The sequence below is a fragment of the Rhinolophus ferrumequinum genome, chromosome 22, assembly GCF_004115265.2.
Source record: "Rhinolophus ferrumequinum isolate MPI-CBG mRhiFer1 chromosome 22, mRhiFer1_v1.p, whole genome shotgun sequence".
In the NCBI taxonomy this organism is placed as follows: Eukaryota; Metazoa; Chordata; class Mammalia; order Chiroptera; family Rhinolophidae; genus Rhinolophus; species Rhinolophus ferrumequinum.
Window position 1 is genome coordinate 42028053 of NC_046305.1, and position 15233 is coordinate 42043285.

General features: G+C 42.5%; 1 protein-coding gene across 3 annotated transcripts in view; it reads left to right on the forward strand.

Annotated features, from left to right (window-relative positions):
* AHCYL1 (adenosylhomocysteinase like 1) overlaps positions 1–10127 on the forward strand; it is a 36802-nt gene extending 26675 nt beyond the window's left edge. For all 3 annotated transcript variants that reach the window (XM_033092331.1, XM_033092332.1, XM_033092333.1), the window contains exons 5-17: positions 136–238; positions 1410–1504; positions 2090–2196; positions 3004–3120; positions 3381–3444; positions 4233–4321; positions 4679–4749; positions 5122–5216; positions 5302–5400; positions 5795–5863; positions 5999–6077; positions 7420–7540; positions 8072–10127. In XM_033092331.1, coding sequence (XP_032948222.1) covers positions 136–238; positions 1410–1504; positions 2090–2196; positions 3004–3120; positions 3381–3444; positions 4233–4321; positions 4679–4749; positions 5122–5216; positions 5302–5400; positions 5795–5863; positions 5999–6077; positions 7420–7540; positions 8072–8078 — 1116 coding nt within the window. In that variant the 3' untranslated portion in view covers positions 8079–10127. The remainder of the gene's footprint in view (positions 1–135; positions 239–1409; positions 1505–2089; positions 2197–3003; positions 3121–3380; positions 3445–4232; positions 4322–4678; positions 4750–5121; positions 5217–5301; positions 5401–5794; positions 5864–5998; positions 6078–7419; positions 7541–8071) is intronic.
* Positions 10128–15233: the final 5106 nt, after the last annotated feature.

Sequence of the window (15233 nt, forward strand, 5' to 3'; positions counted from 1 at the left end):
ACCCAGCTGGATTACACCCTCTGATTACTTCCCAGTGTAGCCCCTGTTGCTGTGCGGTTGCTGGGGATCATTCTCTTATGTACCACTCCTGTCTGGGCCTCCTTTCTCACCCTGTCTTCCTGTTCGTCGACACAGGTGTTGATTGAGACTCTCTGTGCGCTGGGGGCTCAGTGCCGCTGGTCTGCTTGCAACATCTACTCCACTCAGAATGAAGTGGCTGCCGCACTGGCAGAGGCTGGTAAGTTCGACTTTATTTATTTCCAGCCAACTTTGCCTCAAAACAATTATCCAAACATAATCTTTATGTATCACAATTGTCTTTACAGTGTCGTGTCTGTCTAGGGCCTATAAAATTTGGAGGACAATAAAAATATCAATAGGAAGAAAATGGATAATGATCCATGTTCATGATGGAATATTATATAGTTGTTAACAGTGATCTTTGAAAAGAATCTAATTACATGGGGAAATGCCCAATTCTAATGTGAAATGAAGGAAGAATATTAAACTAGATGAGCTATGTAAGTACATAAGTATGAGCTCAGCTGGTCTCCTTTCACCAAGTCTGATCACTTTTGAGAGAACACAAGAAGTGCCTTCTGTGTTGATAGTTCATTAGATAATTTGGTATTCATTATTGCTTTGAAAATATATGGACCACTTGTGAGTTCAGTTAAACATGAAATGATTTTTATTGTTAAAATGTTCAAAAGAAAATCACCGTGAAGTTTGTTTCCGGATCCCCCCTCTTCCCGGGAACCACAGAAAGCAACTGTAACATTTTTGTTTTTCTTGTACTCTTTTCTGGTGTTTATTGCAGAAAATGTAGGAGGTTCGAAAGGAAAACAACCCTGCTACGTAGAGTAACATTTGACGATTTTTTTTCTATTCACTTTTTACAGAGATGGAATAAATCGCAGTATGCGTACAGGTTTATAACCTAAATATAACATTATCAGAAGGAGTTTTCCACGTCACTGAAAACTTTGATTGGTCATTTGTCGTACTCAGTCACATGGACATGTGATTTTACTTCACTGTTTTCCTCATGTTGAACATTTAGCTTGTTTCAGAATTTTTGCTAATATAAATAATGTTCCAGTGAACAACTTTGTTTTGATTTCCACTGCATTTTTTCTTCTTAGGAAGGAGTTCCAAGTATAAAACTGGCCAAAGAGAATAACATTCTAAGGTTCCAAAATACTTCTGGAAACAAAAATCCCTTAAATTCTTAACCAATTTCTGAACTAAAGGTGCTATTTTGACTTTTTGCCCTTCCTAAGGGCACACATCCTTTCCAACTTAGTTTCTGTAGAATTTTACTCTTCACATGGATTTCAGAAAGTGATAGTGGCTGGTCTGAGACACCCCCGAAAGGAGGAGTCGGCTGATGTGTTTCTTCTCCCCAGGAGTTGCGGTGTTTGCTTGGAAGGGCGAGTCGGAAGATGACTTCTGGTGGTGTATTGACCGCTGTGTGAACATGGACGGCTGGCAAGCCAACATGGTAATGATGCGTATTCACCCTACACTTTTGACAATAGATTTGTTTCCTTTTTTCCCTCAAAGCATGGCTCCCTGAATATGTTTTGGATGTTTGGTTTTATGCACTTACTTTGTTGCCAAAGTGTTTAGCTTGATACCTGTTCAGAATGGGTCTGAGTACTGAATGGACAGGTGGGGGCAGGGTAAGACTAACTGAACACGTGTGGCTCGAACACAGCAGAATAAAATCGAAGGAAATGATGCGGTACCTCTATGGAGTAGGATTCTGGTTTCTTTCTTCCTGCCCCAGCTCTCCTATTACATTCAAAGGGGCTGTATGTTTCAAGACTCTAGACTAAAAAGAAGTGTGTATTAGCCTGATACTCTTCACTAGAGCCTAGAACAAACTTAGGAATCCTTTTAACCATTTTACACCAACAAATTTGACTGTTTCCGATTAGACTGTGTCCAAACGTGCTCTCATGAGCTCTGAGGAGTGCTCTTCCAAAACATACAGGGCTCTCTTACTAGTACAAAAAGTGGGTTCAAAGTACCCCCCAGCTCTAGCAGCCTGAATGCCCATAGAAGTCTTCTGGCTGTTCTGTAGATCCTGGATGATGGGGGAGACTTAACCCACTGGGTTTATAAGAAGTATCCAAACGTGTTTAAGAAGATCCGAGGCATTGTGGAAGAGAGCGTGACTGGTGTTCACAGGTAACAGATTCTGGAGTAGCCGCCCCTTGTGTCTTTGCCTCAGCAGATTTTTCCGGTCTCTCAGGCTTTAGGGCTGTGTTTCTGACTCGTAGTAACTAAATGGGAGTGTCTTCATTAGATAAAACTTTTGTGTTTTTACTTTTGAAAAATCAATGAGACCCTAAAAGGAAGTTATTTCAGGTTCTAGCTCACACATTTTTCTCTCCCACTTATGCCACTGTGATCCTCGATCAGGGTAGGGAGGCAGGGAGTGACTATATCTTGAAAAACTGTATTCAGTATTGCATTATAATTTTATATTTGAAATGGGAAAAAATTCTATTGTAAAACTACACATTATACATACTACAAAAAGTGAAACTGGGCAAAATATTCTTGGCTTGTCAGAATACCTAAAAGATACCTGAAAAAGTGTTTCTCAATTGGGGGCACATCGTACATGCTCTCACACACACACAAAAGGAACTATATCAGAATCATTGATAATCTTTGTTTATCAGAAGTAGGCATGGGTTTTTTTTAAAGATTGAGAAAATGCTGGTCTAAGGAAATATATCCCCTATTATGGAAGAGAGGTAAATTTCTTCAATTGAAAGGGTTTTGTTTTGTTTTTCCCTCCAAAATAAAAGGGTGGTGGAGAAAATGAAGTGAGAGATGACAAAATCGTATTGTTTACTACTGTCCTTGGGCAATAAGACTGAGGAGGGTGGCGTGGGGCTTGAAGAGAGTTAGGCAGTTTTGCACCCTATTATGTGTTGCCAGCTAACTTTTTTTTTCGTTTGTTTTTGTGGCTTCTTCTTCTTTTAGGCTATATCAGCTCTCCAAAGCTGGGAAGCTCTGTGTTCCAGCCATGAACGTCAATGATTCTGTTACCAAACAGAAGTTTGATAACTTGTACTGCTGCCGAGAATCAATTTTGGATGGGTAGGTTGAAATGTACAGATACTCAAGCTTAATAGGTGGTAGATTTGAGTTGGGTGGCAGTGTTCATGTGTATCACTCCAGTCTTGTCCCCTGGTCTTCCTTTGGCTTTAAAAGTGAGTTAGAGGGGTCCATTTCATCCTGAGCCCAGCCAGCTTCCAATTGGAGTTCTCATGGAGCCTGGTCCCACACTTTTGATTTTGTGCGGAGGGACTGTGTTTGAGCTAATATTGTTTGAGTTGAGCCCTTGTTTGTTTCCACAGCCTGAAGAGGACCACAGATGTGATGTTTGGTGGGAAACAAGTGGTGGTGTGTGGCTATGGTGAGGTAAATAGCTGGGTCTCGGTGTCTGCCCTTTCATAGACTAAGTCAGAAATGTTGAGTGGAGATTTGTGCTGTCAGTGAAGTCACTGATGCATGGTTCAAATATGCTTTTAGATAATGTATCTTGAAATCATAGCAGAAGTCATCTATTCAGATTTATGAACACAGACATACAGAATGAGTTAGGTTTTCAGATTTCACCACTCTGTCTTGTGGACTGGAATGTTGGCATCATTTCCCCCCGTTTATAGCAAAATAACCTTTTATGAGATGTAATTCAAGTGAGTGTGTGGCATTTTAGCCCCACAAGTGACGTGCAGTGGACTGAAGTCTGGAGTGGCATATTGTTGATGGTCTCTAAATGACAAGAGCTGAAGGAGATTTGATTATCATCAATGATGAGCCACAGAAGTTCCTGAGCTGCTAGGCTGTCCTTGAGTTAGATGCATCTCAAATGAAAGTTATTACCAGGTTTTTCTGGAATAAGAAACTAGGGGTTATAATTGCTCTTCCTTGGCCTCTCTTCCCTGATGGTAGCACTTTTGATTCCTTTGATCCCTTTTACTCTCCCAAGCCCCAGCCCTTGCTGTGAAACATGGAATGTCTGTTAAATCACTTCTCTGACTAAGGGTCACAGCATTGGGATCTGGTTCTGCTTGGGCTGGAGCATCCCTGCTGGGGCTCGCTAGGTGATCGGTGGTTTCAGGGAGTTTAATTCCCGTGCCCCAAAGAGCCCCACTACCCGTGCCTTAATGGACCTGACCACCTGACTTCCTCCTTATGCTCTACAGGTGGGAAAGGGCTGCTGTGCTGCTCTCAAGGCCCTCGGAGCAATTGTCTACATCACAGAAATCGACCCTATCTGTGCTCTGCAGGCCTGGTAAGAACAGTATTTGATTCATTCCAGGTACTTTATGTTTCTGAGAGTTCATGATTGATTATAGTAACCATTCTTTGCAGAAGTCTCTCAGAGAAGGAGAAAGCTAGGATTGCTCTGTTCCCTCCATTGGAATCCCAGGGCACTCCTAGACCTTCCTGGCATCTTCTCTACCTGGATGGAGCCTCGGGGAGTCTCAAGAGGCCCATGTATATAGTTTAGCACAGCTTGTCACTTACCATCCCTGAGAGGTAGCACTGGATCTGACTTGAGAAGGGAATTTAGTTGTCTCATTTTTGTGACCAGCTTTCGTTCCCCTGCCTCCTTGCTTTGCTCATGGTGTCCTTCCTTTTCTTCCAGCATGGATGGGTTCAGGGTGGTAAAGCTAAATGAAGTCATCCGGCAAGTTGATGTGGTGATAACTTGCACAGGTAGGTATCAGTGCGTCGGTGTGCGTGCATGGAGGCGTGCTCACTCGGGACCTACGCCTTCACAGTGACTGACATTCACAGAAACTAAGTGAGACCTGTGCTTACTGTCAGACTCTCAGAACTAGAGCGAGCTGTCAGAACCTTACATGTTTTCCAGAACAAAGGGCCTTTTTCCCTGACGGCTTTCTATACTGCTTAATCTTAAAACCAAATAACTGAGCCCAAAGAGCTGTTATGCAATGCACACTTCTTTTCACACAAAGTATACATGCTGTATAATGGCCGCAAACCTCTCTCCCAGGAGAGAGAGCGTGTCGATATCTTTGTTCCTTGGCATCTCTTTCTTCAGCCTTTACTCTCCTTTACTTGTAGGAAATAAGAATGTAGTGACGCGGGAGCATTTGGACCGCATGAAAAACAGTTGTATTGTATGCAATATGGGCCACTCCAACACGGAAATCGATGTGGTGAGGCTTCTCATTCATTTATTGCTAGGCCTTGTTCCTCTTCCTTCCGTGATGGCCACAGCCATCTGTGCTGTCTTTCTTGCAGACCAGCCTCCGCACTCCGGAGCTAACGTGGGAGCGAGTCCGTTCTCAGGTGGACCATGTCATCTGGCCAGATGGCAAACGTGTCGTCCTCCTGGCAGAGGTATGCACATAGAAGGGCTTCGGCCCTGCAGCACAAGCAATGGAGTGAGGGGTGGCGGGGGGGAGGCTGGGAACAAATATTGGGCCTATACTTCCTAGAGATATCTTTCTCGAATGGTCTGGTCCCCAAAATAGAATCACTCAAAAAATACCTACTTTTTACTAAATAGCATACCATTTCCTGATCACAACTGAGTCTTCGGCTTATCAGACTTGGGTAGACTTGTAGAAAATAAGAGAAAAGCCAGAGTCCTCATCTGGAACTGTGATTCTTCCTCTACCAGCTGAGTCCAGACGGGTATAAAGTTTTCCTGCATTTGCTTGCCTGGTGTGACATTGGACTCTGAGACAGAGGGATAGCCCAGCTCATGCCAGGGCTCTCTTTTACCTTCCAGGGTCGTCTGCTCAATCTGAGCTGCTCTACAGTTCCCACCTTTGTTCTATCCATCACAGCGACCACTCAGGTACGTGACAACGTGTCTGTTCATCCTGCACTGAGATTCGTGGAGCGGGGCCTGGATCAGTTCCAATGACAGTGTGCCCTGCTCTGTCCCTAAAAAGTGTTTTTTGTGTTTTCTGACCCTCTTTCCCCAACTTAGGCTTTGGCACTGATAGAACTCTATAATGCACCTGAGGGACGATACAAACAAGATGTATACTTGCTTCCTAAGAAAATGGGTGAGTGAAAAACAATAGAAGCCTGTATTGATCCCAGACTGCCGCATGGTTTGGTAAAATGAGTATCGTGAAACGGACTGGGTTTAGAGTCAGAGTTCTAACCCCTGTTCTAACACTTAGTGGTTTTTGGACCTCAGGACAAATTCTAATCTCCATGAGCCTCAGTTTCTTTATCAGTAAAGTGAGACTGACACCACACACATTGCAGAATTGTAGTAAGAATTACAGCTACTGAGTAAAGAGCTTATTTATTAGCACGATGGATTAGGGTAGATGTTCTTATTCTGTGCAACCTTCAGAAGTTCAGTAAACTACCCACTACCACTGAGTACAGCCGGGGACCAAAAGGAGAAAAAGAGAAACAAATACGGGCTTTATTGTCCATCCTCTGTGTAGATATGCATACAGCCTCTTGTCCTTCCAGGGGACAGCTGTGCTTGTTCATGAGACTTAATACATCATCTCTAGTTCATTATCTTTCTGAGTAGTGGTGCCTACCGCCCATCTATAATTGGTCAGCCCAAACCCCTGTCCTCTTAAAGCTAAAACAGTTCTTGTTCTCATTCCCTCCAACAGCTTACCTCAGATTGTTTTGTTTTGTGTTTTTTAAAGAATTCATGTTCATGGGGCAGCCACTTAGCTCAGCTGGTTAGAGCGTGGTGCCCTTGACAAGGTTGCCGGTTCGATCCCCACATGGGCCAGTGTGAGCTGCGCCCTCCACAACTAGATTGAAACAACTACTTGACTTGGAGCTGATGGGTCCTGGAAAAACACACTTAAAAAATTTAAATTAAAAAAAAAATTTCATTTTCATAAAGGTAAAGCCCAAGAAGCTTATCTATGGAAAAGTAATAAATTTGTGCCAGCTAACTTAGAAATCCCTGATCCTAAGGTTTGAGGCCTTTATGGATCTTATTCTAAATGTTAATGACACAGGCTCTTTTGAGCATTCTGGTATCCACTTTGGTTCATAATGTGACTATAATCCAGTTAAGGAAGTTGCTGCAGGAAGGTGAGAGTAGTACATGGCAGTTTGGCCATTGAGGTGAAACTGAAAGCTTTGCTAGAGAAGGATGGGGAAGTACAAGCACACCCCATTTTTGCCCCCATGATAAATGGCTTTCTAAATGCATTCTGGATGTGCTGGGAGCAATACCCTGCTTCGAAAGGCAGTGTTGAGGGCTTTTTTAATTAAGCCGATTTTCAAGTTGTAGATTCTTTCAAAGTTATTCCATCCCTTGTGCTCTCTCTCAAAAAGCTTCAGTTGAAAATAGGGGGAGGTTATGCCCGGAGAGGCACAGCTGAAATGGAGTCTGCTTCCCTGCCACTTTGTTCTTTTTAGATGAGTACGTTGCCAGCTTGCACCTGCCATCATTTGATGCCCACCTGACAGAGCTGACAGATGACCAAGCAAAATATCTGGGACTCAACAAAAATGGGCCATTCAAACCCAATTATTACAGGTAACTTGGGGGAAAGCAAGTGAAAAGCTCTTTTCCCCAATATTAAACCAAGCTGACTGGCCAGTTTTCTTAAGGAAAGCTAATGGTATACCTGATTTGGAAGAGTTCAAGAACTTTGCTCCAAACTAATAATAGAGTAGGCAGAGAAATTGTGTATCTAGTAGCAGATGTAAAGAAGTACGACTTTTCTAAAATCTTGGAGCTTGGGCCTTACCCTCATAGATTCTGATACAGTTGGTCTGGGATGAGGCCCAGGCTTATTTTGTAAAAGCTCCCCAGATTATTCTAATGTACAGCCACAGTTGAAAATCACTGACTCATATTATCCAGGGGCAGGAGATGAAACCAGAAGTGGCATTGTCAGAAGCCCTGTGGAAACCTAGGGAAGAATGACCCCTGGGGAGTGACTGCAGGGATCCCCAGCCTGGCCTGGGGAGGGAACCGGGGGACTGTCTGTTTCTGATTCTTCTCTTGGAACTCTCACATGAAAGACACAGTGCTAAGCAATCCAATCCATCTCTTTCTTTACAGATACTAATGGACCATATTACCAAGGACCAGTCCACATGAACCACACAACTCGAAAAGAAACATTTTTTAAGATAACTTTTATTTTCTTCTTCTTCCTTTCGTCCTGATTTTTTTCTATAATTTCATTCTTGTTTTGTTTTTCAATCTTGTTATCCAAGTTCTGCAGACCACACAGGAACTTACTTCATGGCTCTTTAGATGAAACTGAGATTCAAGTTTCCTCACCCTAGTCACTAAAGAAGGATTCTTTCCCAGCCCAGAAAGGTGATTCTTTCTTTACCATTTCTGGAGACTTTAGTCTTAATTGGGTACCATATTAACAGGAAATTCTAAGGTACCTTCGATGTGGAACAATCTGCAATGTCTAAATTGCCTTAAAAGAGCCCATTTCTTAGCTGCTAAAATCAGTGCTCTTTGGCTTCTTCAGAGGAGCAGAGATGGTACCTACCAGCCAGGTAGGTTAGATGTAGGCAGTGCATGTTCATTTGCCCTAGATGTTCCAAGCCCTGTTTCCTGTGTAAAGGTGGCATGTCTGGTTCAGAGATGTGTATTAGTGAGTGTTGCTTGTTAAGATCCAGTAGGCCCACTTGGATTTAGTACAGCCCTTCCTCCACTCCCACCAGACCTCATTTTTTAGGTTTTTAACCAGACTGCACTCTGTTAAGTTGAATTTTGTCCTGTAGCATTTATTTCTGTTACACAAAAAAAAAAAGAAAAAGAAAAAGAAAAAAAAAGAAAAATGTTTAGTGTTAACACTGAGAAGTTGAGTGGCTAATATCAGTTTCTCTTTTGAACCTTTGGAGCTAAACGTGCAGAGTTGAGTCTAGAGAAATGCTGGTCTCAAACTCTGGTAAATCCCTCTGTTTCTAGCCCACAGTTTATAGCTTCGATGAACTGGGGCCATAACAGCAAATTCTCTCAGCTCTGCCCCATATCGCTATGCTGAAGGCGAATTTCTTGAGCCATTACTCAGTATAAAGCACTGAGCTCTAGCTTTAGGATTTATCCTTCAAGGGCAAATTTCTGGTCAGCTATGCTTCTGCAACCTGAAATATTTAAAGGAAGGCAGATGTGGACGGGAAGAGAAAGGATACATTTGGGCCATGGTGAGGGAAATCTAACTCCATATAACTTGCTGGGACTTTAGGCCCCATATAACATTAGTTTCCAGAAGCGGAAAAAAACTTCTGATTGACACATGTCACAAAAAGTTTCTGAACTAAGATCTTAAAGGGCAGTTTGTGAGAGAGAAAGTGACCAGTGTGTCCTGGCTCATGTTCTGAAAGAATTTCCCAGTTAGGTTCCCTCAAAGATCAGAGGGCTGTATTCCCCTGCCATGCACCCTGCTTACCAGCATTTCTGCATGGTCACATGAGCTTGCTGCTCGTGAGCTTTAAGTACGTAACTATCCAGGATTCTAAATCCTCAACTTGTTCTAGCTCTGATTCTTCGCAATTGGGTCAGGCGTTAGTGCTAGGTACTAGACATTTTCGTTTCTCTATTGCCATTGGTTAGAGAGACAGACATTAAAACAGAAATATAAAAAAGGAAAGCTTTCACCCTGCAACTTCCTAGCAGGGAACAATGGTCTTGCCAAAACTCTCTCCCCTTTCCTGTTTCTCCCCACCCAGCCCCTTCCCCCTCCTTGCCAGTGTGACCATGCTTGCTTCTCTGTAGATGCTACAAGGTTCCAGCCCTTTTTCCCAGGGCACGTAACCAGCCAATCAGGACACCACATCCTTTAGGGAAGGTAACCTGGCCAACAGTGGTATCCATCATGTCAGCTACGCTAGAGGAAAGGGACCTAGGTTCTGCTGCCCTCTGGCCTGCCCCCTGCTCCCATATCTATTACTGTGTCCATAGGAATAATAGGTAGGGGCTCCGTCTCTGTCAAGCCATGTAACGAAGGACACTGTGGAAAAATGCCTGGCGGCAGAGGGAGCATGTGGAGAGCAACTTGGGAGGAACAAGTTTATTTTGTATTGAATGATTTTTAATGAATGCAATATTAATCCTTGCAGATGAGCAATAATCATTAAAGTCAATTAAAATAAGACCTTATTGGAAGTCTGTGTCATTCTTGATTGAAGCGAAACTACATTAGAATGTGTTTTCTACAGTGGGACAAATCATAGTTCAGCCAGCAGTATCTATTTTAATATGTAGAGGAATAGGCTAGAGTCAGTTTTTCAGTAATAGATTAAGTTCTGTATGCCTGCTCTATGCCAAGGCACTTCCACTCTTAACGTCCTTCAAGAAGCAGACCTTCTTGAGCTTCCGGGCTCCTCACTTGCATAGTCCTCTTCTAAGACCCTGTACCTAATTCTTTTCCTTAATGTCTCCAAAGTATGTAAGCTTCAGCCCCCTCCCACTATGAAAAGGAGGGGGCTGAAGCTCTCCCATCTCTGATATTGTCTCCGTGTCTTCTGATGTGGCAGTGTATCAGTAATACTGTTCGCAAGTAATACCTTTTCAATTTTATTACATTGGCCCTAAACAATGTTGATGGTTTCTATGCGGACTGGTAAAATGAGTGTTTTTAACTGTGAGGCTTTATCCATGCACATAAATCCAAATCCACATTCCAGTGTCCATAAATGAAGTTTTAAACACTGCCTCACTCATCATATAATGTCTATGGCTACTTTTATGCCACAGTTGCAGAGTTAAGGAGTTGCAACCAAATGACCCACAAAGTCCAAAATATTTAGTCTCTGGCCCTTTACAGAAATGGATTGCTGACTCGGGCATAAAGGTTGTATGAGGTATAAAGGGAAGGATGTGTGGAGGACATTTGGTTTGCATTCTATTAGGGAAGAAGGAGTCTCTGAGAGAATGGAAGTGTTAGAAAGTAAAGAATATCGAACAAAAAGAATTCTCGTAGGTAGCAGATGCTAAATCCACCTGCATCCTGGCCAAGAGTCACTCTGGGGTTAGGAAATCTTTGCAAACTGATAAAGCAACTTGAAAATTATTTGGGAAAGTAATTTGCGATTCCAATTTAGAATGTGTAATTGAATAATAAATATAGACTTAGTAATCAATTTTACGTTGCAGTCAATTATATATATGTTATATGCGTGTGCATATATACACACACACACATACCTAGGGGGCCAAAAAAATGTATACACATTTTAAGAAAGGAAAAAACTATTAAAATTGTAATACTCAATATATACTGATAACAAAAATGAATACAAGTCATGTTTGACTTCTGCAATTACAAGAGGTGCTCAAAGTGGTTACCATCAGCGTCCAGACACTTCTGATTATAACGAATTACTGCTTGAGCGTAGATAACATCTTTCAAAATGTGTATACATTTTTTTGGCACCCCCAGTATATGCACATATATGTATGTAGTGTTGGAAACTATACACTGTCGGAACTTTTAATAACATTTTGTTTTTTATTTTGTTTCCGTTTGGTTTAGAAAGTACTCCAAAGAGGAAATCAAATATATTAAATGCGTTTGGAAATGTTTAAAGGAGCTGAAGCTTATAAATTGGATATTCGAAGACTCCTTAAGAGTGATTAACATTTACTAGCTTTATAAACACATAAGATCTATAAGCTGAACTTTAAAAAACTTAAGTAGTTTTTAATTTGTTGCTTTAATAAATTGAATATTCATTTTCTTTTTAAGTGAAGAAATCTCTTCCCTGCCCACACAGCAGCTCTTGAAGACATTTTTAAATGTCCTCTAAAAGAAATTGTTCTGGATTGTGGACCCAAGAGGAATTGTCTGATCATAGGGGCCCTTCTCCCCCATCCTGCCTTCCAGTAGCGTGGTTCTCCACTGTAGCCACCAGATGGCGAGTTTTCTCTGTGTGGTTGTCACACAGGGTCCCTGGCCAACAAAGGATAATAAATACAAGTCCACAATCCCTTTTCTGTCCCCTCTGTGTTATGAAATTGAGAATATTTCAGATTTTTAGGAAAATACACGACTATACAGTATATTATGTAATACCTATTCCCGGGGCGGGGCAGCAAAGGTGTTAATATTTCTTCAATTAAGTTTATTAGTATTCACAGAGTAAGGGATAAATAATGACTATTAATGGCCTCCCATCAGGTTTTGCTGCCAAATTAATTTGTGCCAAACTTCAGGAAAAGTTTTCTGATTTTTAGAATTTTAAAAAAAATTTTGGAGTCGTGGATAAAGGCTTACAACTCTGGAATAATACGAGTAATACTTATATAATGTTTGTTATGTTTCTGTTCTGGCTCCATTCTAAATGCTTTTGCAATTAGCATACTTAATCTTCACAATAATCCCATGAGATAGTACTACGATTACCGCCACTTTACAGATGGGAAGATTGACAGTGGGGTGAGGTAACTTGCCCAAGGGTGTACAACTCCTAAGTTGGAGAAGCTGTAATTAACCCAGACAGTCTGGCTTCAGGGTCCATGCTTGACATGGGCAATATCGCTTCTAGGAAACAGCCCCAAACCAGGGTTCTAGTATCGAGTCACATGGGGGGTTGGTTAAAAATACAGATTCCTGGATCCGGTCCCAGACCTAATGAAACAAAACTCAGGACCATGGGAAGTTAACTTTATCTCTCCAGAGTTGTTAAACTCTCTCCAGTGCAATTGATAGGTTGAGCTAGGATTTGAACCCAGTCTTTCTGGCTCCCTGTGGCCCTTCTAAGTCACTCTGAGGCTCTCCAAGGGTACTTTCAGGCAGTTTACCCATGGTTCTCATTTCTCAGTAAAGATTCTTTGCCAGAAGAAACTCGGCATGGACATGAAGACCCATACTACAGGGCCAGCCTGGTGGCTCAGGTGGTTGGAGCACCTTGCTCCTAACACTTAGGTCTTGGGTTCGCTTCCCACATGGGCCAGTGAGCTGCGCCCTCTACAGCTAAGATTGTGAACAACAGCTCCAGAGCTGGGCTGCTTGTGAGTGGCCGGTGGCCAGCTGCTAACCGACTGCCTCAGCCAGGGGGAGCGCAAGGCTCATAATACCAGCATGGACCAGGGAGCTGTGTCCTACACAACTAGACTGAGAAACAACGGCTTGAACCGGAGTTGGGGAAAGCGAGGCAGAAGAGGGGAAAAAAAGACCCATACTACAGATGCCATGACTTCCCTAATGCTCCCTGAGTGAAAGCCCTGACAACCTAAGATAGCTGCTGCCTCCTGGTGCACCGAGCTCTGCTTCCCGAAGCCAGAGCCAAACTGGGTCTATTTACCCACTCTGGGGGCCCCAAGATACACTGATGAGCAGTTGGGCCCTTGTGCTCTGGATTTGGTTGTTTTTAAATCACAAAAGTCTCACACACACACATTCATTACTGATTGCACTATTTCAGTGTATGAACACCAAACAAAAGGTCCATTCTCTTCAATGATTCTCTTGCCTTTGTGTTTCTTTCTGGGCATGTTACTCCCGAAGGCTCACCTAGAGGTGTTTTCTAGTCAGGGGAAATATAATAAGGAGCTGGAACTGGATAAATACTAGCATGCTGCCCTACTGAAGGTCAGCTGAGCACAGCCTTCTCCAGATGCCCTCTTGGTGCTGGCTTTCATGGAAGTTTGTCAACAGGACGGGTTTGTGTAAATTTTTTTGAGTTAAGAGTTTTCTCAAGCCTAATAGTAAGATAAGGGAACTGTCAGACATACGTACAACGGGGAGCAAACCAGCACTTGTGGCTGTTCCTATCTGTGTGGTGGATTTGCTAATGTCTAGTCAACAAGGTCTTCGCTCTTCTAATTCTCCTCAAAATTAAGTGAATCATGAAGATACCACTAAATAATATGAGGATGAAGATGCTGCAACCCCTACCATTTTTTTCAGAAACAAATTATGTTCAATTGATTTTTTAATTAAAACTTTTTTGTGGCTAGGTCTTATTTTCAGGGAAACACGGTAGCTGTCAGTTGTGTATGGGTTGTATGGGATTTGCTGATTTTATCTAAGAAGCCTCTCAATAGTAGTCCTTTTCCTGCAAATTCCTTAGTTTTTCCTATCAGCTTGGTCCAGCCCAGCTTGGCTGGAAAGCTGATTACAAAGTGTGTTACGGGATACAAGAAGGAACGGGCAACGGACAGGAAGATACACAGGAAGTAGCAACATGGTCGCTTTGGACTTACCATTATTTTATAACAAAGACTTCTAAAGCACCTGCTTAAGAGGAACCCTGGCAGAAATCATGCGAAAATTGCATCACAGAGACTCCGAGAATTGAGCTGGGGGTGCGGAGCAGCCAAGATGTAGTTCTTGGGAGACAAAGATGGATAAAATGCCTTTACAGATTTCACAGTGTAGTAACAGGTAATTATTACACATCACCACTAAGATGCCTAATGGGTGTCTCAAACTTGACATGTCCAAAATAGAAATCTTGATCTTCCCCATAAACCTATTTTTCTTTCTCACAGATATCCCTATTTATATAAGCAATACAACCACCCACCCAGTTGCTCAAGCCAAAAATTTAGGACTCATCCTTTATTCCTCTATTCTGATAGGAGTCCAGCCTTTCAGCAAATCCTTTTAAATCTACCCACACTATATGGAAATATATCAACCCAGTGCTCCACCCTGGTGCAAACCATCATCGTTTCTGTCTATATAGTCTAGACTGCCTACTTTCATCCACTCTTGCAACTCTTCAATCCCTTCTCCAAAAGCAGCTAGATTGGTCTTTTAAACATCAGACGATAACAGCTCCCTGGTTAACACCTCCAGTGGTTTTCCATTTCACTTAGAATAAAATGCAAACTCCTTTCCATGCCCTTCTAGGCCCAGCATTTATCTGACCCCACCGTTATCTGGCTTTCATCTCCTATAGTTCTTCCCCTAGCTCATTCAGTTCCTGCCACACTCACCTCACGGTCTCTGCAGTGAGCTGCTCCCTGTGCCCTCGTGGCCTCCATGGAACTCTGCATGGCTCTCATTTCTTTCCGAACTCACTCAAAATCTGACTCTCAGGCCTACCCTCCCTGGGCAGCCTATCAAACACAGCCAGGACCCCCCCACCCCCATCACCACTGCCACCTTCTACTCCCTTACACTTCTTTTTGTTTCTTCTCGGCACTTATCTCTCTATTATATCTGTGTGCTCACTGTTTCTCGCTCCCACTAGGCAGTATGTAATGCACCATTAGTGCAGGAACTTGATTTCTTCCTCATTCTATCGCACTG